The 19,806-nt window shown below is 40.3% G+C and overlaps 2 protein-coding genes across 8 annotated transcripts in view; both read right to left on the bottom strand.

Annotated features, from left to right (window-relative positions):
• mical3a (microtubule associated monooxygenase, calponin and LIM domain containing 3a) overlaps positions 1–15,000 on the bottom strand; it is an 87,625-nt gene extending 72,625 nt beyond the window's left edge. The window contains exon 1 of the mRNA XM_061721366.1: positions 14,787–15,000. The gene's annotated coding sequence lies outside the window, so the exon portion shown is untranslated. The remainder of the gene's footprint in view (positions 1–14,786) is intronic.
• A 1,505-nt stretch (positions 15,001–16,505) lies between these two features.
• Positions 16,506–19,806, bottom strand: part of si:ch211-1e14.1 (UPF0606 protein KIAA1549) — a 41,613-nt gene continuing 38,312 nt past the window's right edge. For all 7 annotated transcript variants that reach the window (XM_061721382.1, XM_061721387.1, XM_061721386.1 and 4 more), the window contains one exon: positions 16,506–19,639. In XM_061721382.1, coding sequence (XP_061577366.1) covers positions 19,442–19,639 — 198 coding nt within the window. In that variant the 3' untranslated portion in view covers positions 16,506–19,441. The remainder of the gene's footprint in view (positions 19,640–19,806) is intronic.

The following is a 19,806-nucleotide window of genomic DNA, read 5'->3' on the forward strand; positions in this document are numbered from 1 at the left end:
GTGCAGAAAACTCTATATAACAGATTAAAGGTGAAGTGAAAAATCTGAAACATAGTATATAAAAAAGGGTTTTTTCTTTTGAAAATCCAAATCTGTAAAACACAATTTTTTCAGACCATGTTGAAAAAAGAAAATTATAAAATCATCTTGTCTGAGCAGCTTTAATTGCTTCGACATGTGGTGGCAAGGATCAACAAAGGTATCAGTCACGTGATCTTGGTGCGCGCTCCAACCTGCAGCCTGTCCCTATTTTAGAAGTTAAGTTCATCTACAAGCTAAAAAAAGGAAATATTGAGGTCTGATTCCATAATACTGTAATAAAATGACAACAATTTTAAAAGACCTGACATAAGTCTGGTTATTTTGTAACAGGTGAACTTGGTGGGAAAGAAGCAGGCTTTCAGAAAGCAGAGGGGGTCTTATAACAGCTGCCAACCAGCTGCATTTTAGTACACCTGTGTTTTTGGAACTTGGCCCATAATATCAGATGTTTCACAGCTGAAGCCTGTGGCGGCAGTCTATTAATATATGCAGTGGTCTTTGCATTTGAGGACTCCTTAAATTGATCAGGGTTACTTTGAATCCAGGCCTGGAGGTTGTGATGATCATAATCATAATCCAATACCAAACAGAAACTCCAAACTGTCCGTTTGTGACTAAACTGGCATTTTATTTGTACTTTACTTCGGATTGCGAAGGTAACCCTTTGTCTTTTTTTCTTTTCACCACTTTTGTCCACTCGTCAGAAAATATTGGCTCCAACCCTGCTGACGACAAAGCAGACCTCAGGTTTCGGTCTTTACACTGTTTTCAAAGCTTAGTTTTAGTTTGGTTTCATGATACACTGTGGGGGAAATACATCAAGTCACATTGTGCGCTGTCACTACTGTCATTTGATGTCATGTACTGCTCAAGAATAAAATCCTAGCTTTAGCCTAACTATTCCTTTTGTCCTTTTTTCTTTGTGAAATGACAGAGAAAAAATAAAATGTGCAGAAATTCCACAGTAATTCTTATCTGTTTTGAATTAAATTCCAGTTGAGATGAGTAGACGTTGGTTCAGTCATTGTGTTACCGTCTCAGGTTCATGTGTTCTTGTGTTCATGTGCTGCAGCGTTTACAGTAAACTTATGCACAAAGAGGACACAAAGTAAATTCCCCCTCTAGTTTTACAATGAGACCATGGAAAACCCCAACTGAATGTAACATACAGTACAGTACATGTAACACATCCATGATTCTGTCTGACTGAACACACTCGCTATCAGATTCCTTTACTTTGCATGCAGTTAGCATTGTTGTTGGAGCCTGAATGTAAAACAACCATAGCTGTCAAGGGATCAGGGAGAGGGGATGTGTGATGCTGCATCATTTTAACACTTAAGAAACAATCTGTCTCATTGTTTCTGCTGACACAGCTTCTTCTGTAACAAACACAAGCCCTTGAGAACTCTGATATATGAGGTCTCTTCATTGATGATTTTCCTTTCTTGTCTTCTCTTTATTGATATCTCAACAATATGATATGCTGCCTTTTGAGAATTCGGGTCAGTTTCTGGAATCCAGGAGCAAAGGAAATCTTTGAAAGAGATAAGTGGCTTAAAGGGGACCTATTATGAAAAACACGTTTTTTCTTGCTTTAACATATATAAAGTGGTCTCCCCTCAGCCTGCCAACTCAGAGAAAGGGGAAAGCAACCAAATTCTGCAGTGTCTGTACAGCCGCCCGGATGAGCCATCCAGTGTGATGTGGCTTCTACGAGCCGTTCAGATTCTGCTCCCGTCGTAACGTAACGACGGACGCGATTTACATAGGTTGGCCTCCGATGCTGAAACCATGCCCACAACTAACTCCGCCGGCCGGAGCTTCCGCCATTTTTTCGTTGCGTGTATCGCGTCATTCAGGCAGCCAATCAGCACAGTGCCTCATTATCATAGCCCCACCCACTCAGAATCCCACATAGATAATGAGGTTAGAAAATGGGAAGATAAAGACATGGTTTAGAGGCTGAATTTTTAATTTATTTAGCAAAAACAATCAAAAGCTTGTTTTCAAGACATTCAAGGCCTGTTTAAAATACGTATTAGATGCCATAATAGGTCCCCTTTAAGTCAAAAGAAAACCCTTTTTCCCTTTTATTTTAGTACATCTCGATGCATACTTGCAGTGCATGTCATGTTGCATGTCTTAATATTGACAGATTTAGCTCAATGGAGCAAGTCAAAGGTGACAGCATCAATGTGATTCTCCCAATACAACCCATTAGTGTTTTCTGATAGCTACAAATTGACCTCACCCCAATTAGACACGAGCAGTGCGTCAGAAGCAGAACATCAGTTTTCAAATCTGTGCTGAAGGCATTTGTAGTGAGTGCAGTACGTTTCACTAATTCTTCTGTACCATCAGCTCGTCTCCTCTCCAAATTCCCACAGTCACTTTTATCAAACCAGATCCCTGCTCTTAGTGTTGATGGAGGAAAGCAAACACACATCTATAGTCTGCAGCTGTTCAAATATTGTGACATGTGATCTCTGCCTGGCACAAAGAATGCTTGTAATGAATGTCCAGGACACAAAGACTGGGAGAACAAGGATCCCATCGCCGTAGCCTGCCCTCAACTCTCAGCTCAAACACACACAAACACACTCCGGTGTATTTATTGAACATTCTGGTGTTTTTCATGCAGAGCAGTTTTCTCTGTCCTTGGAGAAAAATCCACATGAAAAGAAACTTTACACATTACTGGTGCTGAAAGTTCACTACGTACACATGGTAGAAGGCATCTCTGGAAATCAGAAAATGAAAGCTATTTATACGGGCCACATGTGTCACAATGAGGCTGAGTTGGACCCAGATGCAGGAGAGACAAGGAGACAGGAGTTCTCAATAAACACGGTTTATTTACTTTAAAAACCAAAAACGCTGCTGAGCAGGATTTAAGAGCTTGATCATGACAAAAAAATCCAAAAACCTGACATGACAGGAAGAAACAGTACGGACTAGCAAGGATACAAGATATACCGAGAGAGCTTGAAGAGACACAGGTGGGCACGATGAGGGCAGATGGGAACAATCAAGACAAAATTTAAACACAAGGACATGGAATTTCACAATAAAACAGGAACCTAAATACTAAAACTGTGAAAAAAAAACTAAAAACCATGACATAAACTCAAAACCTGACAACGAAATAAGTGTGATAGTGAGCTGCAGTTTCAGAACTGAAAACTACACAAAGGAAGACAGAGTCATAACAGAGTGGCGGCAAATGTGAAATTATTTTAGTTTTTTTTACTTGGAAAGAAATTTGGACCTTTTTAAAAGGATTTTGGAAAGATTTTTCATGAATTTAAAGGATTCACAACAGTTGCCAGTCTTCCCAGGCTTGCACATCCTGGGAAATGTACCCGAAGGTCAGAGCATGCGATACTGAGAGAAAAAAATTTAAAGAAAAAGGAAAAAAACGAGCGATCTCCGCTCTTACAGGGCGCTGAAGGCTTAATAAATGTTCATAACAACATGAGCATCACAAGTCCACAAAAGGACAATTAGAAGAAGATTGAACAAATCCAGTTTATTTGGAGAGATTTCCGTGAGAAAGAGTCTTCTCTCTAAAGCTGGGCATACACTGTGCAATATTTTAAATCGTTTGATTCAGCCCCATCTCAGACTGTACGACTAGATCGCTGAGTTCAAAAGTTTGCAGCCCACGATTTATGGTCTCACACTGTACGACCCGATGCTCTGATGCGACCCGTCTGCTCACACTATACGTTCATAATACTCACGTCGGACTTCTGTTACTGGAACTGCAACGTCAAAACGAAGTGGAAGAGGAGGAACCCCGAAGTGGGAGACACCGAAGATGCTCAGCAAAAACAAACACGCTGCCTTAAACCTGAATTATGGTTCCGCGTTAAATCGCCGCCGTAGGCTCTGCGTTGGTGTAACGCGGAACCATAAATCAGCCTTTAGCAATTTGTGCCATTCTGTGTGGCGATAAATGAAAAAAGATTAGACAACGTCGTGATTGGACAAGGAATTGGCTGGGCAGACGTGGGAAATGCAGTCTTTTTTTCAGCTATTAAAACATGATATGTAATGTGAATTTGCAACACTTTAAACTACAAATAATAGTTTTTGACGTGACATCAGAGATTGCGCATGCTCTCTGGGAGAGGATGAGGCCAATCGGGTCGTAGCTGCTTCAACTGTGCGATTCCTTCATGAGGAGCGACCAGGATTTCAAATAAGTTTGATTTTCTTGCGAGCACACGATTTGTGATCGGGAGCTCGTTGTGAGATGTTAATCTTTCGTTGTTACCCCACGTATACTGCACGAGGCACGACAACGATTGGGTCGAAATCTGGCCCGATCCAAAAAATAGTCGCACGACTGGAAAATCGGTTCAAAACGAGCCGACAATCGCACAGTGTATGCCCGGCTTAAGACAAACATGGAACCACAAATAAGGTCCACAAAACTGCATCTGAACAAACCAAAAGACAAACCAACATCCTATAGACAGATGAGACCACAGCAGAGTTGTTGGTCTTGATGCGCAGCACCACGTTTGAAGTAGACAAAATAGCATTTCAGTACAATCTCCTCATCCCCACTGTCAAGCATGAAGGTGGAGATGTGATGATTTCGGGCACCTTTTAACCCCCAAGTCAACCATGAACTCATCTAGAGGCAAATGTGAAGCCATCTGTATCAAAATGTGTTCCTGCAACAGGACAGTGATCTGAACCACACCAGCAAATCTACATCAAAGTGGCTGAAAAATGTAAGAATCAAAGGTTTCTTTTTCTTTTAGATCGTTTTAGTTCGGCCTCATCAAAGTCCAGACCTTAACCCAAATTAAATGCTGTGGTGGGACCTTAAGGGACGCGTGCTTAAGCAGAGAAACCTCAATAAATTGAAACAACGTTGTAAAGGACAATGAGCCAAAATTCCTCCACAATGATGTGACGGTCTGATAAAGTCTTTCAGGAAACAACTACTTCGGGTCATTGCTGCTGAAGGTGGATCTACGAGAAATTACGTTGTGCTTATTTAGGGATTATTTAAATGGTTTTGCTCTCTTGCGTTAATGTTTGTTTAAATAAAAATAAAAGAGAAAAGGGCTTGTGTTGTTTAAGGTTGATTTGTCTAATACTAAAATACAATATGAGGATTTCTTTTTATTCTTACACACAAAACAAACATAGGAGAAGAAGATGGGGTACTAACTTGATAATTACCTTTAGTTTTACAAAGCTAAATGTGAAATATCTTGGCTAATGTGTGTTCTTTCAAACTGGGAAACGTATATCAGATGTGATCAAAGACTGCAGAATTCCAATTCCAGTAAAAGAAAAGAGAAAATCAACTCAGGGTCCAGCTTTTCTGATAATCCTGGAGCCAAGGCATGATTTCACTGGAGGGACCTTGGGTGATGTATGTCATGTCTGTTTTGTTGAACCCCTGATGACAATCGGGAGTCCGGTCTCCTCAGAAGGCGCAAGGGTATGAAATAATAGCTGGACCAGAAGGGTGTCTGTCATGTTTGGGTTCATGCAGCATTCCCGTGTTCCAGCCATTTAAATACTTTTACAGGAACATTTGAAAACATGGCTTATCAAGGTTTTAAAACTGCAAATGTAATATCCCTCATAGAAAAGATACAAAACCATATCAGGCCTCTTTTTTCAGTCCACTCTGAAAAATACGAGATGATCACGCTTATTGTTATCACAAGTTTGTATTAATGGTTGTTATTCTACAATACATCCCCACATAAAACCCTGTTCTGTACGCTTACACGCAGCATACAGCTTTTTTCTCCTCAAAAATAAGTTAATCAAAATGAGGAGAAAGTTAACTTTAAACAAATGATGTCCTCTCTTTTGAACTGGTTCCTGGCATGAACGTAAAGGGAAATAACAAGCCTTAATTAAAGTTGTGACTCATTTTAAATCCCCAATAAAATGATCTAAACTCTGCTGGCGCATAAAAAAAACTGCTGGTTCAAAAACAGTTCTGAAAAATAAAACAGTTCCTCTGGTTTTAAAGACTTTGATTCCTGTAAACTAATCAAATATGTCTTAAAAACATTAAACATACCTAAACTGCTAAATCAATGGCCAAAGGTTTATCAGTTGAATACGTTTTAAAATAGGGGGGTGCGCAGCTTGAATTGCTGGGCATGAACTGGTTCACATACAGTGAAATTCATAAGATGCCTGCTCGGCCAGTTGGTTCCTGCCGTTGAGGTCTGAACTTGTCCAAGTCCTTAATGATATGCCTGTGCACATCTCCAATGTTAGTTAATCACACACTGCAGTGCTGATCTGCACCTTTTTCCTTTTGCTTTCCCCACCCCTCATCTCTGTAAAATGTGGAGTTTTATCATACAGAGAGGAAGGGGAAGGTTTCTATTAGTACACCGTGGGGAACAAATTCCACCTACAGCAAGTTATTTCAACGCTTACAGAAAACGAGTATACTGCTAGCAGTAGCAGTGTGACGTTTCTCTGTAGCTGCAGAGCGTGCGCCGCAGCTATCAAACACAGGCAACGCTGGTATGCGGCGAGACTGAGTGCACAAAATATAATTACAGTCTAAGTCTTGTAAACACAGCTGGATGTCACCCAAAAGGACAACACTCCTTTTAGCTGGTGCAGGCGTCCCGTAACTGTCTCATCCAGTGAGGGTGTGTAACAGCAACTTAGGTAACTGGAACTCCAGTAGTCAGCCTTTCTGTGGTTAACTTGTTACCGTGGTAACTTTACACGGCCAGCGCTCCTGTCAGCAGCTCATCCGACAGTGACGCCATATCCGATCTTCTCTAAACCGTACAAACAGACGTCGACAGAAACGCAGGTTAAAAAAGCTTTTCTACAAGCAGATATGTTATGTAGCCTAGAATTGAGCCCCATCTCATCTTGCTTTGATGGGAATCTGCTGAATGCAAGAATAAAAGCAGAGTTTTGCCAAGTCCAGAGCCTCCAACCTCTTGTAGGAGGACTTAAGTCAGAGTACATCTGGGGCAGAGAAGATTCCCACAGTCCATGTAGCAGGCTGGCCACAGCTCAACCGGTTGGAAGTAGCGCAGAGATGAGGATTATGAACATGATTCTCTGCACAATCCCTCCTGTTCTCCTGCTGAGGGAAGGTTATGACATGCTCAGCTCCCCGTCCGTCCCAGTGCCCAGCTGGAATCCCCACCCCGTCAGACGGCCTCTCTTTAATCTCGCTTTCAACTTGAATTCTTTACAGTCTCATTTTCACGATGACCGTCCCCCGGCTTATGCAGGTCCACTGGTCCACTGAGCCATTTTAGATGGTTACTAGGTTACGTGGGTGTTTGTGTAGTACTGTTGTGATTAGGAGGCCCGGTCCAAGACTTGGCGGGGGACACTATGATGACAAATTTCTGGATTAAAAGCCTCGACACAATGTCATTTTTTGGTATTTTGCTGAAATTAAAGGCCAACATTTGAGCTTCAGAGCTTTGTGATGAAAGTCTTTTTACTCCACATTCAGTCATGAACATGTCAATGGAAATTAAGTTTTCTATTTATTATCTCTCTCTCTTATATATATATATATATATATATATATATATATATATATATATATATATATATATATATATATATATATATATATATATATATATATATATATATATATATATATATATATATAGAGAGAGAGAGAGAGAGACAAGAATTGGGGCCCTAAGCAAAATATTATTTTGAGGCCCCCGGCCTCACACCTCTCATAAATGTAATGTAAGTATACATGTAGATACAGAAGTTTGACTGTATGAGTCAAATAACTTAAAAAAAAATTGCCTGAAATAAATAAATATTAAATAAACTTAAACCTGAAATAAATAAAAAAAGGCCCTGTTCCAGGTGTTCTGCTTTTCGGGAAGGGTGGCCCTGTATATATATATATATATATATATATATATATATATATATATATATATATATATATATATATATATATATATATATATATATATATACATAGGGTACACAATATCTTTGTGGCACAGCGTTTTCCGTCACGAGTCATTCCTACATGTGACATTAACATAACACAAAAACCCCCCCCAAAAAAACAACGTTTCCTCCTCACATGAAAAAGCTAACTCTTAAATAAGTCAATTATGATCTAATCTCTAGATATCCCCACTGAGAATCTTGGCTGTAATCCACCTACGTGGTATCTGAGTGATTGGCATGCTGTCTGCCTGAAAGCTGATTCCAGTGCGACTGAGAAGAAGCAGCTGCAGTGGAGACCTAAGTCCACTTTGAACTCTGCCCCACCTCTGTGCATGAATGAGTGTGTGAACGTTAGTCATATGTCTGAATGTGAGTTGCATCTATTTCTGAACATCTGCCCCCCGTGTCTGACCTCGTGCCATCGCCCTCCTGGCCAGAGCATGTGTTGATGCCTGCAACTTCCTCCATCAGCTCTTTCTACAGTCCAGAGATACCACGTCTTGTTTTTCACCTCTCAGCATCACTAATCTCTGATCTTCACTCTCTTCTGACCTGCTTCTCAAACCAACTGCTTTTTTCACGTGTACTCATGTAAAGGTCATCCACCTAATGATTTGACGGACAGTCACAGTTGGAGCAATTCATGCTGTCACACTAATGTCCCATCTTTACATGCACGAAGTACCATCGTTGTAGAAACAAATAATGTGTATTCATCCTTTAAAAAATCATGAGTCGCTCTTCTGCTGTTGACTTATTTCTTTGTATCATACCTTATAGGCTCTGAATGGTACAGTATCTATAGCAACCATAAAGATGCAATCGGAAAGTTCTTTCAGGACAGAGCTTGATTAAATATTTCTAAGATAAGTGGCTCAAACCAAACGTATCTTTAGATCCTGTAGCCAGTGTTCCTCTCACTAATTTTCATATATATCTAATGTAGTTCTGCTACCCAGAACTGGGGTTACTTAAATCATGAAAAAATATCACTGTTGATGTTGGATCTAATGTCATCCTTGGTTCAAATTAAGGAGGAAAAAAACTTTGACACCACCTTGGCTGTGTCCCCTCAGCTGCTGGATTCATGCTGGCGCTGATTTTGGAAGCCGATTAAATTTCATAAAGGTATTGATATAGTTAAAGACTAACATTAAACCATGCATCTGGTTTCAAAATATATGTGCACATTATTAGTTAATTGTAAAATTTCTCCAGTGTCCAACCAGAGTTGGATGCATACCGTTCATGGGGGTGAACGGAAAGCAGCTCCTCCTGGTTAGCAACTTAACAATCTCATGAGTGTACATTACACAGTCAGAAAACTAAATGTATATCCTCCTGGGGAAAACTGATTCTGTTGTCAGTGTTTAAGTTGAGTCACCTAATGTTGCTGCATCTGAAACAAGTCAGTGTGATAAACGGGGGGCGCGCAGGCAGCAGAAGGCACATCCGTCAACGAGAAGCTGGAGCTGCACAATCTAAATCACAAGAGATCTGCCTTCCTCCATTTTTCTTTACTGATTGTTGACTTTATTTTTGATTGACGTGCATAATAATATCCACTGCATAAAATCCCAGTTACGGCCAATGGTTTTGGCCTGTTTTCTAATAGTTATTATATCTATGGATGTTACACGTATCATTAAAAAGAAACCTGATACAGAAGTCAGACCACATATGGTGCCTATATGTCTGCTCAGCCTGCAGCTCCCAATTAAACACTGACCCACAGTTTCATCTTAACAGCACACTTTCACTTTTGAGCCTAAAAAAAGATGATTTTTCCCCCTAATCTTTGACTGTTTTCTCTGGATTCCCTTTAGACTGACAATGTTTGTCCACAGAAAATAAAATAAAGTAGAGCATCAAACTTAAAAGAATATGTTCAAAAAATCATGATTCACTTGAAGAAGAGCAAGAAAAAAGGGAGCTGTGACTGGAGGGATGAGCTCATGGATCCATTCAGCTGAAATATGTTAATTTCTTGGCAGATTAAATAAACACCACAAACAAAACAAATAAGTGCGGGTTATTAATCTATGTATTTTCTGTCGATACTGTTAAAAATCTTGATTTTACTCTTATTACTGCTGCACATTTCTTTATACAAATACAGAATATAGTTCTGATTTTAGATACAAATTGACCAATTTGGAGAGGCTGTGAAGAAAGTGATGTCGTTTTGTGACATTTATTCCCTCTGAAGAGTCGGTTTTGTCCAATAAAGTCTGCCAGATTGTTGAAAGCGTTTCACAAAGTGAGCTCATACAGAACTCCACCCATGAAGTCCTGTTTCTACTCAAAATCAGCTGGGTGGCCACTTCTTTTAGCAACTTTTTACACTTTTCCTTCCTTTTTCCTCTTTACCCACTCGTCCTTCAGCAGATGCTGAGCACAGTGTACCTCATTATGCTGATGTCTGCTCATCAACTCAGCAAAACTCACTCAACCCTTTAGGTAGGAACGAGAAGACTGTGTTTTAGGAGCTACGTATCCATGTTCAGGGGGATTTTACCGAAGAATGCACTGGAATTCTGATACTCCATTGATGTCAGTGGATACATGTGCAAATTATTTATGATGTTTAGTTGTAGTTGGCCCATATTCCCGCTGTGATGACACCTGGTTCTGCAACAGAAAAAATCGTCTCCATAGATTTCCACAATCAACATAACATGGAGAAACAAAAAGCATTATAAAAGTACAGCTGCAGATAAACCTCCAGTGAACTGTGATGTACCAAAGAGCAGTCCGGTTGAGACAAAAGGATGACACACCCTGCAGCGTCCATCTGTCCACCAAAACAAAGGTATTAGAGAAATAGCTTAATGGGATTACCTGCTCTTTTTCATCACACAGTTCACAAACAAAACTACCAAATTTGAAACTCAGAGAAACACATGCTGTTTTAACTTAAGGTCGAAAATCCCTCCCTTATTGTTTCCCTTTCATTTAATTTTTGGCATCTTATGGTTCATTTATTGTCACTGCCATCCCTGTATTATTCACTCCTTGTTTTGTGGTTCCTCTTTTGGCTCAATGAGAACCTTTAGCACCTTTCCCATGTGCACACTGGCCGCTGGACCGGGCTGGTGCTGCCCTGCTGACTGCTGCTGACTGTCCGGAAAACATCCAGAGGCTGTGATCTGCAGGACGGCCGTGCTGAGAGATCCAGCGTCTGCCAGCAGAGATTAGCATTGTCAGAGGATCAGCTGTGGCATAGCGGGGAGCTTTGTGAAGTTTAACAAAGTACCACAGCCACTGAATTGCAAGCAGTCTTGTCATTTTTAAAATAATAGTGTGCATTATATAACCTTGCTTTTCTGGACTGAAATAAAGCTTAAATGAAAACATGTTTCGTTGAAAAGTAATTTATAAATAGGAGAAAAAAATAAATATATTAAATGAAGTGCAGATTCAGCTAATTTATTTCCAGTGTACACTATCTAAGAGCTTATGTTTCTTTGACTTAGTGGAGCCAATGTCTTTTTCGGTCCACTGTGCATTTTAACAGGCAAAAACAAACATGTTTAATGTGTCAACCTTTCTATCCGGCCCGTGGAAGACAGCCTTTGGGTCCAAAAGGCACATCTCAAGGTACCAGAACATAGCACAGAACCATGCTCTGGGCACATCTGAGGATAGTTCGAACACAGAGCCAAAAGTTTTGAATAAACTTTATAATCCACTGCATGACAATGGGAGACACTTGACAGTCCACAATCATATTTTCAAGCCCTGCTTTGAAAATCCATGATCTGTTTCTTTTATTCATCTCAAATAAATACTTCAAGGCCCAATACGTCACATAATACCATGTTGCAGGATTGTCATGTTTGAGATTTTTGATCTTATGACTTTTAAGCAGTACCCAACTAAAGCATTATACTTTAAAAGCATAAAAATAGGATGGATGTAAGCAAAAAGTAACACAGTTTCTTTCCTTTTCAAATAAGCTGAGAAAACCTTTAAGGGGAAATACAAAAAAAACCAAAAAAAACACACAAAAAAACCCCAACCTTTTTTCTGTCTAAACTAAAAAGTATTTACTCTGGTGTCTGAATTAACTACCAAATTCAAAAACTCCATGATAAGATCAGCCTTGTATCTTTGTTTGGGATCCTCCAAAGTGGGCCTGAACATATATGCCGTTCCATTAGTGTGCATTATATAACCTTGCTTTTCTGGACTGAAATAAAGCTTAAATGAAAACATGTTTCATTGAAAAGTAATTTATAAATAGGAGAAAAAAATAAATATATTAAATAAAGTGCAGATTCAGCTAATTTATTTCCAGTGTACACTATCTAAGAGCTTATGTTTCTTTGACTGAGTGGAGCCAACGTCTTTTTCGGTCCACTGTGCATCTTAACAGGCAAAAACAAACATGTTTAATGTGTCAACCTTTCTATCCGGCCCGTGGAAGACAGCCGGCAGCAGCTGACGGGCAAGATCAGTGTCTCAAGTCAGAGCAGAGGGCAGCTGCTGAGCAAACGGGCGCTCTCTTGTAAATGACTGCTATTCACCTCCCCCTTGAACATCACATGAGCATTGCCTCCTACTCAGCACGCTGCCACACACAATATCCCACTGTGTCTTCTGATACAGCAGAGCCTGGTGGAGGAGGGAGGGATGCACAGATAACCCGGCTCTCTGACCTTGAGGACATGGACTGTCCACTCATGATGAGAGTCCAAAGAGTCGGTGTAAGCAGGTGCTACCTGATGTGGCACGCCGCAGGGCTGTAGTGCATCTAAAGTAGTGCTTTCAACACTAAATTTAGCTCGGTGTCATGCAGCAGTATGTAGGCCAGCACCAACTACAACTACCACCCAGTACTCGAGTTGAAGGGGGATGAGGGGGTATGGCATCCCCCCTGAAATAAAAAACAGTCAAAATCATCCCCCCTGTAAAACTGCCATCCCTCCTTTCCATCCCTTATGTTATTTCATCAATGAATGTGGTTTTACTGCTATTTCAACATTTAGAGTCATCAACAGAAAAATTACACCAGAAAAATAACTTATTTGACTATTTTTACCTGTTTCAAGTAAATTTTCACTTGAAATAAGTAGAAAAATCTGCCAGTGGGACAAGATTTATCTTCTCATTACAAGCAAAAAAATCTTGTTCCACTGGCAGATTTTTGTACTTATTTTAAGTGAAAATCTACTCTAAACAGGTGAAAATTGTTGTTTTTTCCAGTGATGAGTCTTGTTTAAAGTGTAATGAGATTTTTTTTACTAAAATGAGACATTTTAACTAGAAATAAGACAAATATTCTTGTTAAGACTTTGTGTGATTTTCAGTGATCCATTTTACTTATCCTGTGAAGGACAGAGTCATATTGATAAGTTCAGAAAACTGTTTTTTATTTTTGTGTTTTGATGTATTTGATGAAAGCCCAGTGGATATTTAAAGCTTACAGAAGGCTGCATTTAACTGCTGCTATGTCATTACTGCAGTATTTCTGCAGGCGTTTTGGTCAGTGCTATTATTTGTAATATATTATATTATTTGTAATCAGCACAAATTATCTGTCCACATATGATAAAATCCACCATCCCCCCTGATTTTTTTTTTTACAACTCGAGTACTGCTACCACCCCCTGTGCCTTCAGCCTTCACTTCTCTTTTCCACAGCTGCTTGTTCATCTGTTGTGAAAACAGATGATGGTGGAGGTCCATGCCTCGCAACTGTCACGCCAAACGTGCAAGGTACACACGTGTGCAAAAGAAATATGGCTTTCATGTTACATAACATGTTTCAACCTCTCTTGCACAGAAATCAGTCTCCATCCTTACCTCCCCCGTCCTGCTGCGTTTCCTGACGCCACCATCAGACGGAGAAATTAGAAAATGACCCAATTACAGGGCAGGGACAACCTGTACTGGTTGGAGGAGAGGAAGCCGGAGATATGATGATGGGACAGAGTGGAGGGGAGGGGGAGTGGCACCATTTGGGAAACATTAAGAAGCTCCTGACATCATCACCGCTGGACTGGGACAGTGATGTAAACAGCAGAAACTGGTGGAAGGATGTTCTGTGTATAAACCCATTCAACCACCCCACAAGGTTCACGCACAACCAACACTCAAAGAGAAGAGTGAGATCCTTGTCAGACCACAGCAGTGCCTGCCGGCCCTAAGCCGGTTACTGCAGAGGATGCCTGGATGCTGCAGTGTCTCCCGCAGCCAACCAATCCTGCTGCATGTTATTCATACTGTAAGCAGCAGCAGCAACTCTGGTGCCATATAACAACGCAGCACGCAGGGAATTGCATAAGAGAAAAAAAAGCCTCGGTGGTAAACAAGGAGGGCGAGGACGGCATCCTCCCACAGCAACACCGCTGCAACACATCCATGCAGCTGTACCGGTTGCCATGGAAGGCTGTCACAAACACACCGACTCATGTATTGTCTCCAAAGAACAGAGACGTCTACTTTTCAATTAATGTCAACTGGATTTGTTCTGGGGACCAGCTGACATACAGGGAGACGCATTGTTGAACATACAGGACGTTAACGTCTGAAAATAGACTGCACCAAGTGCAGTCAGCTCCAGTGGAGCACATACCTTGCTTGCAAAAGCAAAAACTGTGGTAAGACACCCTGTCTGTGGGTTGAGAAACTCCTCCCTTTACATCACCAAATTCCTGGGATGTGACTCTCATTGCATCTATTGCCACACATGCAGCCACTAACTAACATACACCCACACACACACACACGCACACAAACATTTACAGTGAATGGCAAGCTGATATCAGTCTACTCACAAGTGCCTCTGAAATTTCTGCTGGGCTCAGTGAAAAGGAAAGAAATCCTCTTCTTTCAGCTGTCAAGGGATTCCTCTAACACTTGTCCTCGTCCCTGATCTCCTTTTCTTTCTGCCTTTGACTGGCAGACTGAAAGCAAGAGCAGCTAAGGACGGAGAGAGGAATCTGCATTGCTGAAACTCTGGCAGTGTGCTAATGCTTGTATCTGCCTCCTCTCTATTTCCCTCCTCCCCTCCCTCCGCTGTTTCTTCCAAGGTCAGTGGGTAGAACCTCCCGTTTAACTCCTCCCTTAGTGGACAATACCCTCCTACAGGCTGGACACCATGGCAGTAATCACCATCATGATCCAGATTAACTCCTGGGTATGCGCTCGGTGTGCAACGATGGACTGGGATGGACAGCACGCAGACAGGATTACTTGTGGAGAAGTTTGGTGGGGGTTTGGACCTCACAAGGAGGGGAAGAAGCAGCTCAGAGCACTATTAAGCTCCGTGGACAGAAGATGGATATGGGGGGCTAAGAGACATAGAGTCCGGTGCATAATCCAAGTAATGCAACATGAAAGCATGTTAAAACGGAGTTAAATCTCTGGAATGATAATAATATATCAGCATCCTCAAGATAGGCATAATTTATAACCCGGATTCCAAAAAAGTTTGACTCAATTATGAGTAAAAACCTCAAAATCTCCCAAACCCATTTTTGTATTCATAACAGAACACATACATACTATCAAAGTGATGTGTTTTACCCTTTCATGAAAAAAAATAGATTATTTTGAACATGCTGACATCAACATGATTCAAAAATGTTTGGGAAATGGACAAAAAGAAAAGCTGAAAAAGTGAGTGGCACTGAAAAGAAACACCTGAGGAACATCTTGCAACTTAATAAGTTCACTAGGCTAATTAGAAAGAGGTCGGTGTCATGATTGGGCAATGAACAGAGCATCTAAGGGAATCAGGGTCATTCATTAGTACAGGTGAGAAGAGGTTCACCAGTCTGTGGAAGAATAGCATTTACAACTTATGAAACTATTTTGTAATAATGTCAAGTCCTGATGATAGAAAAAGCAAAGCCTCTTGATGTCAGTATAATCTATAATACTTATTAACATCAAAAGATTCAAAGAATTTGGGGAAAGTCCATAGATGCATTTGATTCTCCTGCCTTCAGGCACCACAGCATTAAAGAAGCACAAAATGTGATATCAAAGCTCAGCTCCGAAACGAGCATCTGTGATTGCATGATATTATATATAAATTATTGCCCATGCAGCTGTGTGGTGCAACTTGCACAGGGGAAAAGAAAGCATTCGTTTAGAAATATATAAAGGTTTATATAACGTTTTAGGACCAGTATATGCCCCCGTTAAGATAGTTCCGAGTTTTTTGGAGAGGACAAATCCCAAATGGCCCGTTACAAACTGCAGTTAAGCAGGAGTCCCGGTGCTGATCTTTCCTACCTACTCTCAAAACTTTCCTTGTACTTTGATGACACCATGTGGTGGTTTGTGGTAATTGCAACACCTGATGACATAATATTGATGGCTGCGTTTTACCTTTAGAAAATCAAATCACAAGTGATGAAATGTGATTAAGGTTATATATATATATATATATATATATATATATATATATATATATATATATATATATATATATAAATAAATAAATAAAATTAAATAAAAATAAAATCCAAACACACATAACATGACAGGTTCTATTGTATTCCAGGATCCTTGAACAGCATGCGTCAAAACAAACCAGAGCAAAATACAATACTTCAACATGCGATGAGAACCAAATGCAAAGTTGGGCCAGCCAACAGGTTGTTTTTACAATGTAGAAAAAGATTTAAAAGGAACAACAAAAGTACAAAAAACAAAACACTGAGGATGAACACAGGGAGATGTAGTTACAGTACACAGCAAGAAGATGGAGGCATTCATTGTGAGATTGATTGAAGAAGTGAACTAAACGGTGTAATGGGAGGTACGACAAGACAATACAACTGTGAACATTGTTGCTACAGCGTTTCATTCACACACGTACATCTTTTTCAAAAGCATCTATAGACCAACAAACAAGCTGAAACTGTTATTATTTGCACTGTTTTTTTGGTAGAATTTAGGGCATTACAGGTCACAGCAATAAAGCACTAATTGAGATTTTTTTTCTTAATCTTTTGTAGTGCTTAACTGGCTCAGGTGGGTCCAAAAGGCACATCTCAAGGTACCAGAACATAGCACAGAACCATGCTCTGGGCACATCTGAGGATAGTTCGAACACAGAGCCAAAAGTTTTGAATAAACTTTATAATCCACTGCATGACAATGGGAGACACTTGACAGTCCACAATCATATTTTCAAGCCCTGCTTTGAAAATCCATGATCCGTTTCTTTTATTCATCTCAAATAAATACTTCAAGGCCCAATATGTCACATAATACCATGTTGCAGGATTGTCATGTTTGAGATTTTTGATCTTATGACTTTTAAGCAGTACCCAACTAAAGCATTATACTTTAAAAGCATAAAAATAGGATGGATGTAAGCAAAACGTAACACAGTTTCTTTCCTTTTCAAATAAGCTGAGAAAACCTTTAAGGGGAAATACAAAAAAAAACACACAAAAAAACCCCAACCTTTTTTCTTTCTAAACTAAAAAGTATTTACTCTGGCGTCTGAATTAACTACCAAATTCAAAAACTCCATGATAATATCAGCCTTGTATCTTTGTTTGGGATCCTCTAAAGTGTGCCTGAACATATATGCCGTTCCATTAGTGGCTCAAATTAACTGCCTACTGTGACATCACAGACCCTGACCCCCCCAATAAAATTGTCTGCTATGAACGGAGCTGCACAGACACTGGCTATGTCCAAATTACACACGTGTGCTCAATAAAATGCTGTTTGGTGTATTTGTTGCCATATTTGCCATCTTGAGCTTGTTAGTTAGCTCTAAGGCTATGTTCCAAATCACAGTCGTTGCACAGAACACGACAAGTACCCAAATGGTGCACTCATTTTGGTCAGAAAAATGAGTTGGAATCCAATTCACATCCATTTCTTTGGTTGCGGTATGGCTCGAGGATTTGGAGGATGGCTTGATCTCCGGCAGCACAGAGAGTAGAGCGGGACATCGATTTTCTCATTAAGTTTGGCAGCAACTTTGGGGAAGCAGTTGCAGAAGAAAGTTTGCTATGTCAGCACAATAGAACTTGTAATTTGGGACTGCACTCGTTCGTACACTGCGCAAGTAAGAACACTGCATATGTGGCAGTTCACTGTGTAAACATGTACTTGTGAAAGTACTTCATCTGGAACGTAGCCGCAGTTGAAAAGCGTGCCTGTGTTTCGTGTCCCTGCAGCTGCCAGATCAAAACATGTCACAGACGTTCATTACTACCTTAAGAAATTTTGGTTTAAAATGGCATGTAATAAATCTTTTAAATACTGCATGGGGAAAAAAGATGTATAAAGACAACACAAAAATGTGTTAAATAAAATAATTGCCTATGATTGTACTAATTTACCGTTCTGCCAAATTACGTTCGTTGTATCTTTTTTGTGTTTTATCAGCATGGAAACTCCTGAAGACCTGAGCTGTACCTAGTAGTCTGCAAACAGTGCATCAAATTACAACCAAATACTGAAAACATACAGTACTGTCTGTAACTGTCAAGTACATATAGTCGATTATCCGTAACACCTGCCTCTGAAATGATGGTTGTAGATTTGTTTCAGGACCATTTTCCCCTGTTCCATTAGCTACTTTGCATGAACAAAAACAATATCCAACACAGGGCTTGAACATGAAAAAACAACAGCAAACTGCAAGTTATTAGATAAAAAATAATCACTTCAGACTAACACTGTTATACTGCAAAAAGTCAGGAAAGCGTAGGTAGTATTCCTTAGTGTTATTATTGTATATTATGTATATTGTATTGTATACCGTGTATGGATGCCCCACTGACGCTGACTCACTGGCTGTGAGACCTTACTCTCTTACAGTAGATGTGGTCGGGTGAACTATATCACAGTGTCAAGGCATGGCTTGGCTCATCATGGCAGGGAAAAATAGTGACACCTGATGGTAAAAAGGAAGTTCAAGGGCCTGCAAAGCAAACGAAGAAACACATCCACGGCAGTTTAAGCAATGAAACTAAGAGCTCTCTTAAAATAACAAGATTTCTAAGGGTGTTTTTGTCCACGAAGGCTAAGTTGCAAAGAAAAACCCAACATGAGATCGATTACTACTGTACGTGTGGTGAAATCCAAAATATTCTGTTATTTGGATCCAAAGTAGCCAGAAATTGTTATGATCTCTCCCTGATCCACAATGAAGTGCAGGACAGATTCACGAGGAGGCACGATGAGTGTTAACACCTGTTCTTCTAAACTCTGGTCTGGTGCATACGACTCGTGTTGCTCTTCATTTCTGAACACTGTCTCCGATTTTATGTGATTCTTCATTAACCATCTGGTCAGTTTCTTACTGGCACTTCTTCAGTTCAGTTTAGCAGGACAATCACTCTGCTGTACACCATCAAGGACTTCCATGGGAAGCAGTGTCAGTTTTAGGCAAAGCAGGCAGACAAGGTCAGCAACATGACTGGTTAGAGATGGGAGGCCGCAGGGTGAGGCTTCAGCTGCGGTAGCTGGGTACAGCTGCCTGCTTCTGGGAGAGACGTAACAGCTCCTCCCTGATGGCCTTGATCAGGGAGGCGGAGGAGTGGCTGGGAGGAGATGTGTCCTGGGGTTGGAGAGCGCTCAGATAGCCCACACCTGCAGTGTCCAAGTGGCCAGAAGGCGATATGGGCTCTCTGATTTCACTCCTGTGCATCTGGAAGACAGAGAAGGATGAGCAGTCAGGATTGTCCAAGAGGTAGAAAAGAGGAGAAATACAAATGTTAAAATGTGTTATTTTCCATCTAAAATGTTTCAGGTTTTTTTTATTAATAAATCAAACCTAGTAAGTAAACTTGTTTTATTGCGATTGTATCCTTTTTC

The sequence above is a fragment of the Cololabis saira genome, chromosome 5, assembly GCF_033807715.1.
Source record: "Cololabis saira isolate AMF1-May2022 chromosome 5, fColSai1.1, whole genome shotgun sequence".
Lineage (NCBI taxonomy): Eukaryota > Metazoa > Chordata > Actinopteri > Beloniformes > Belonidae > Cololabis > Cololabis saira.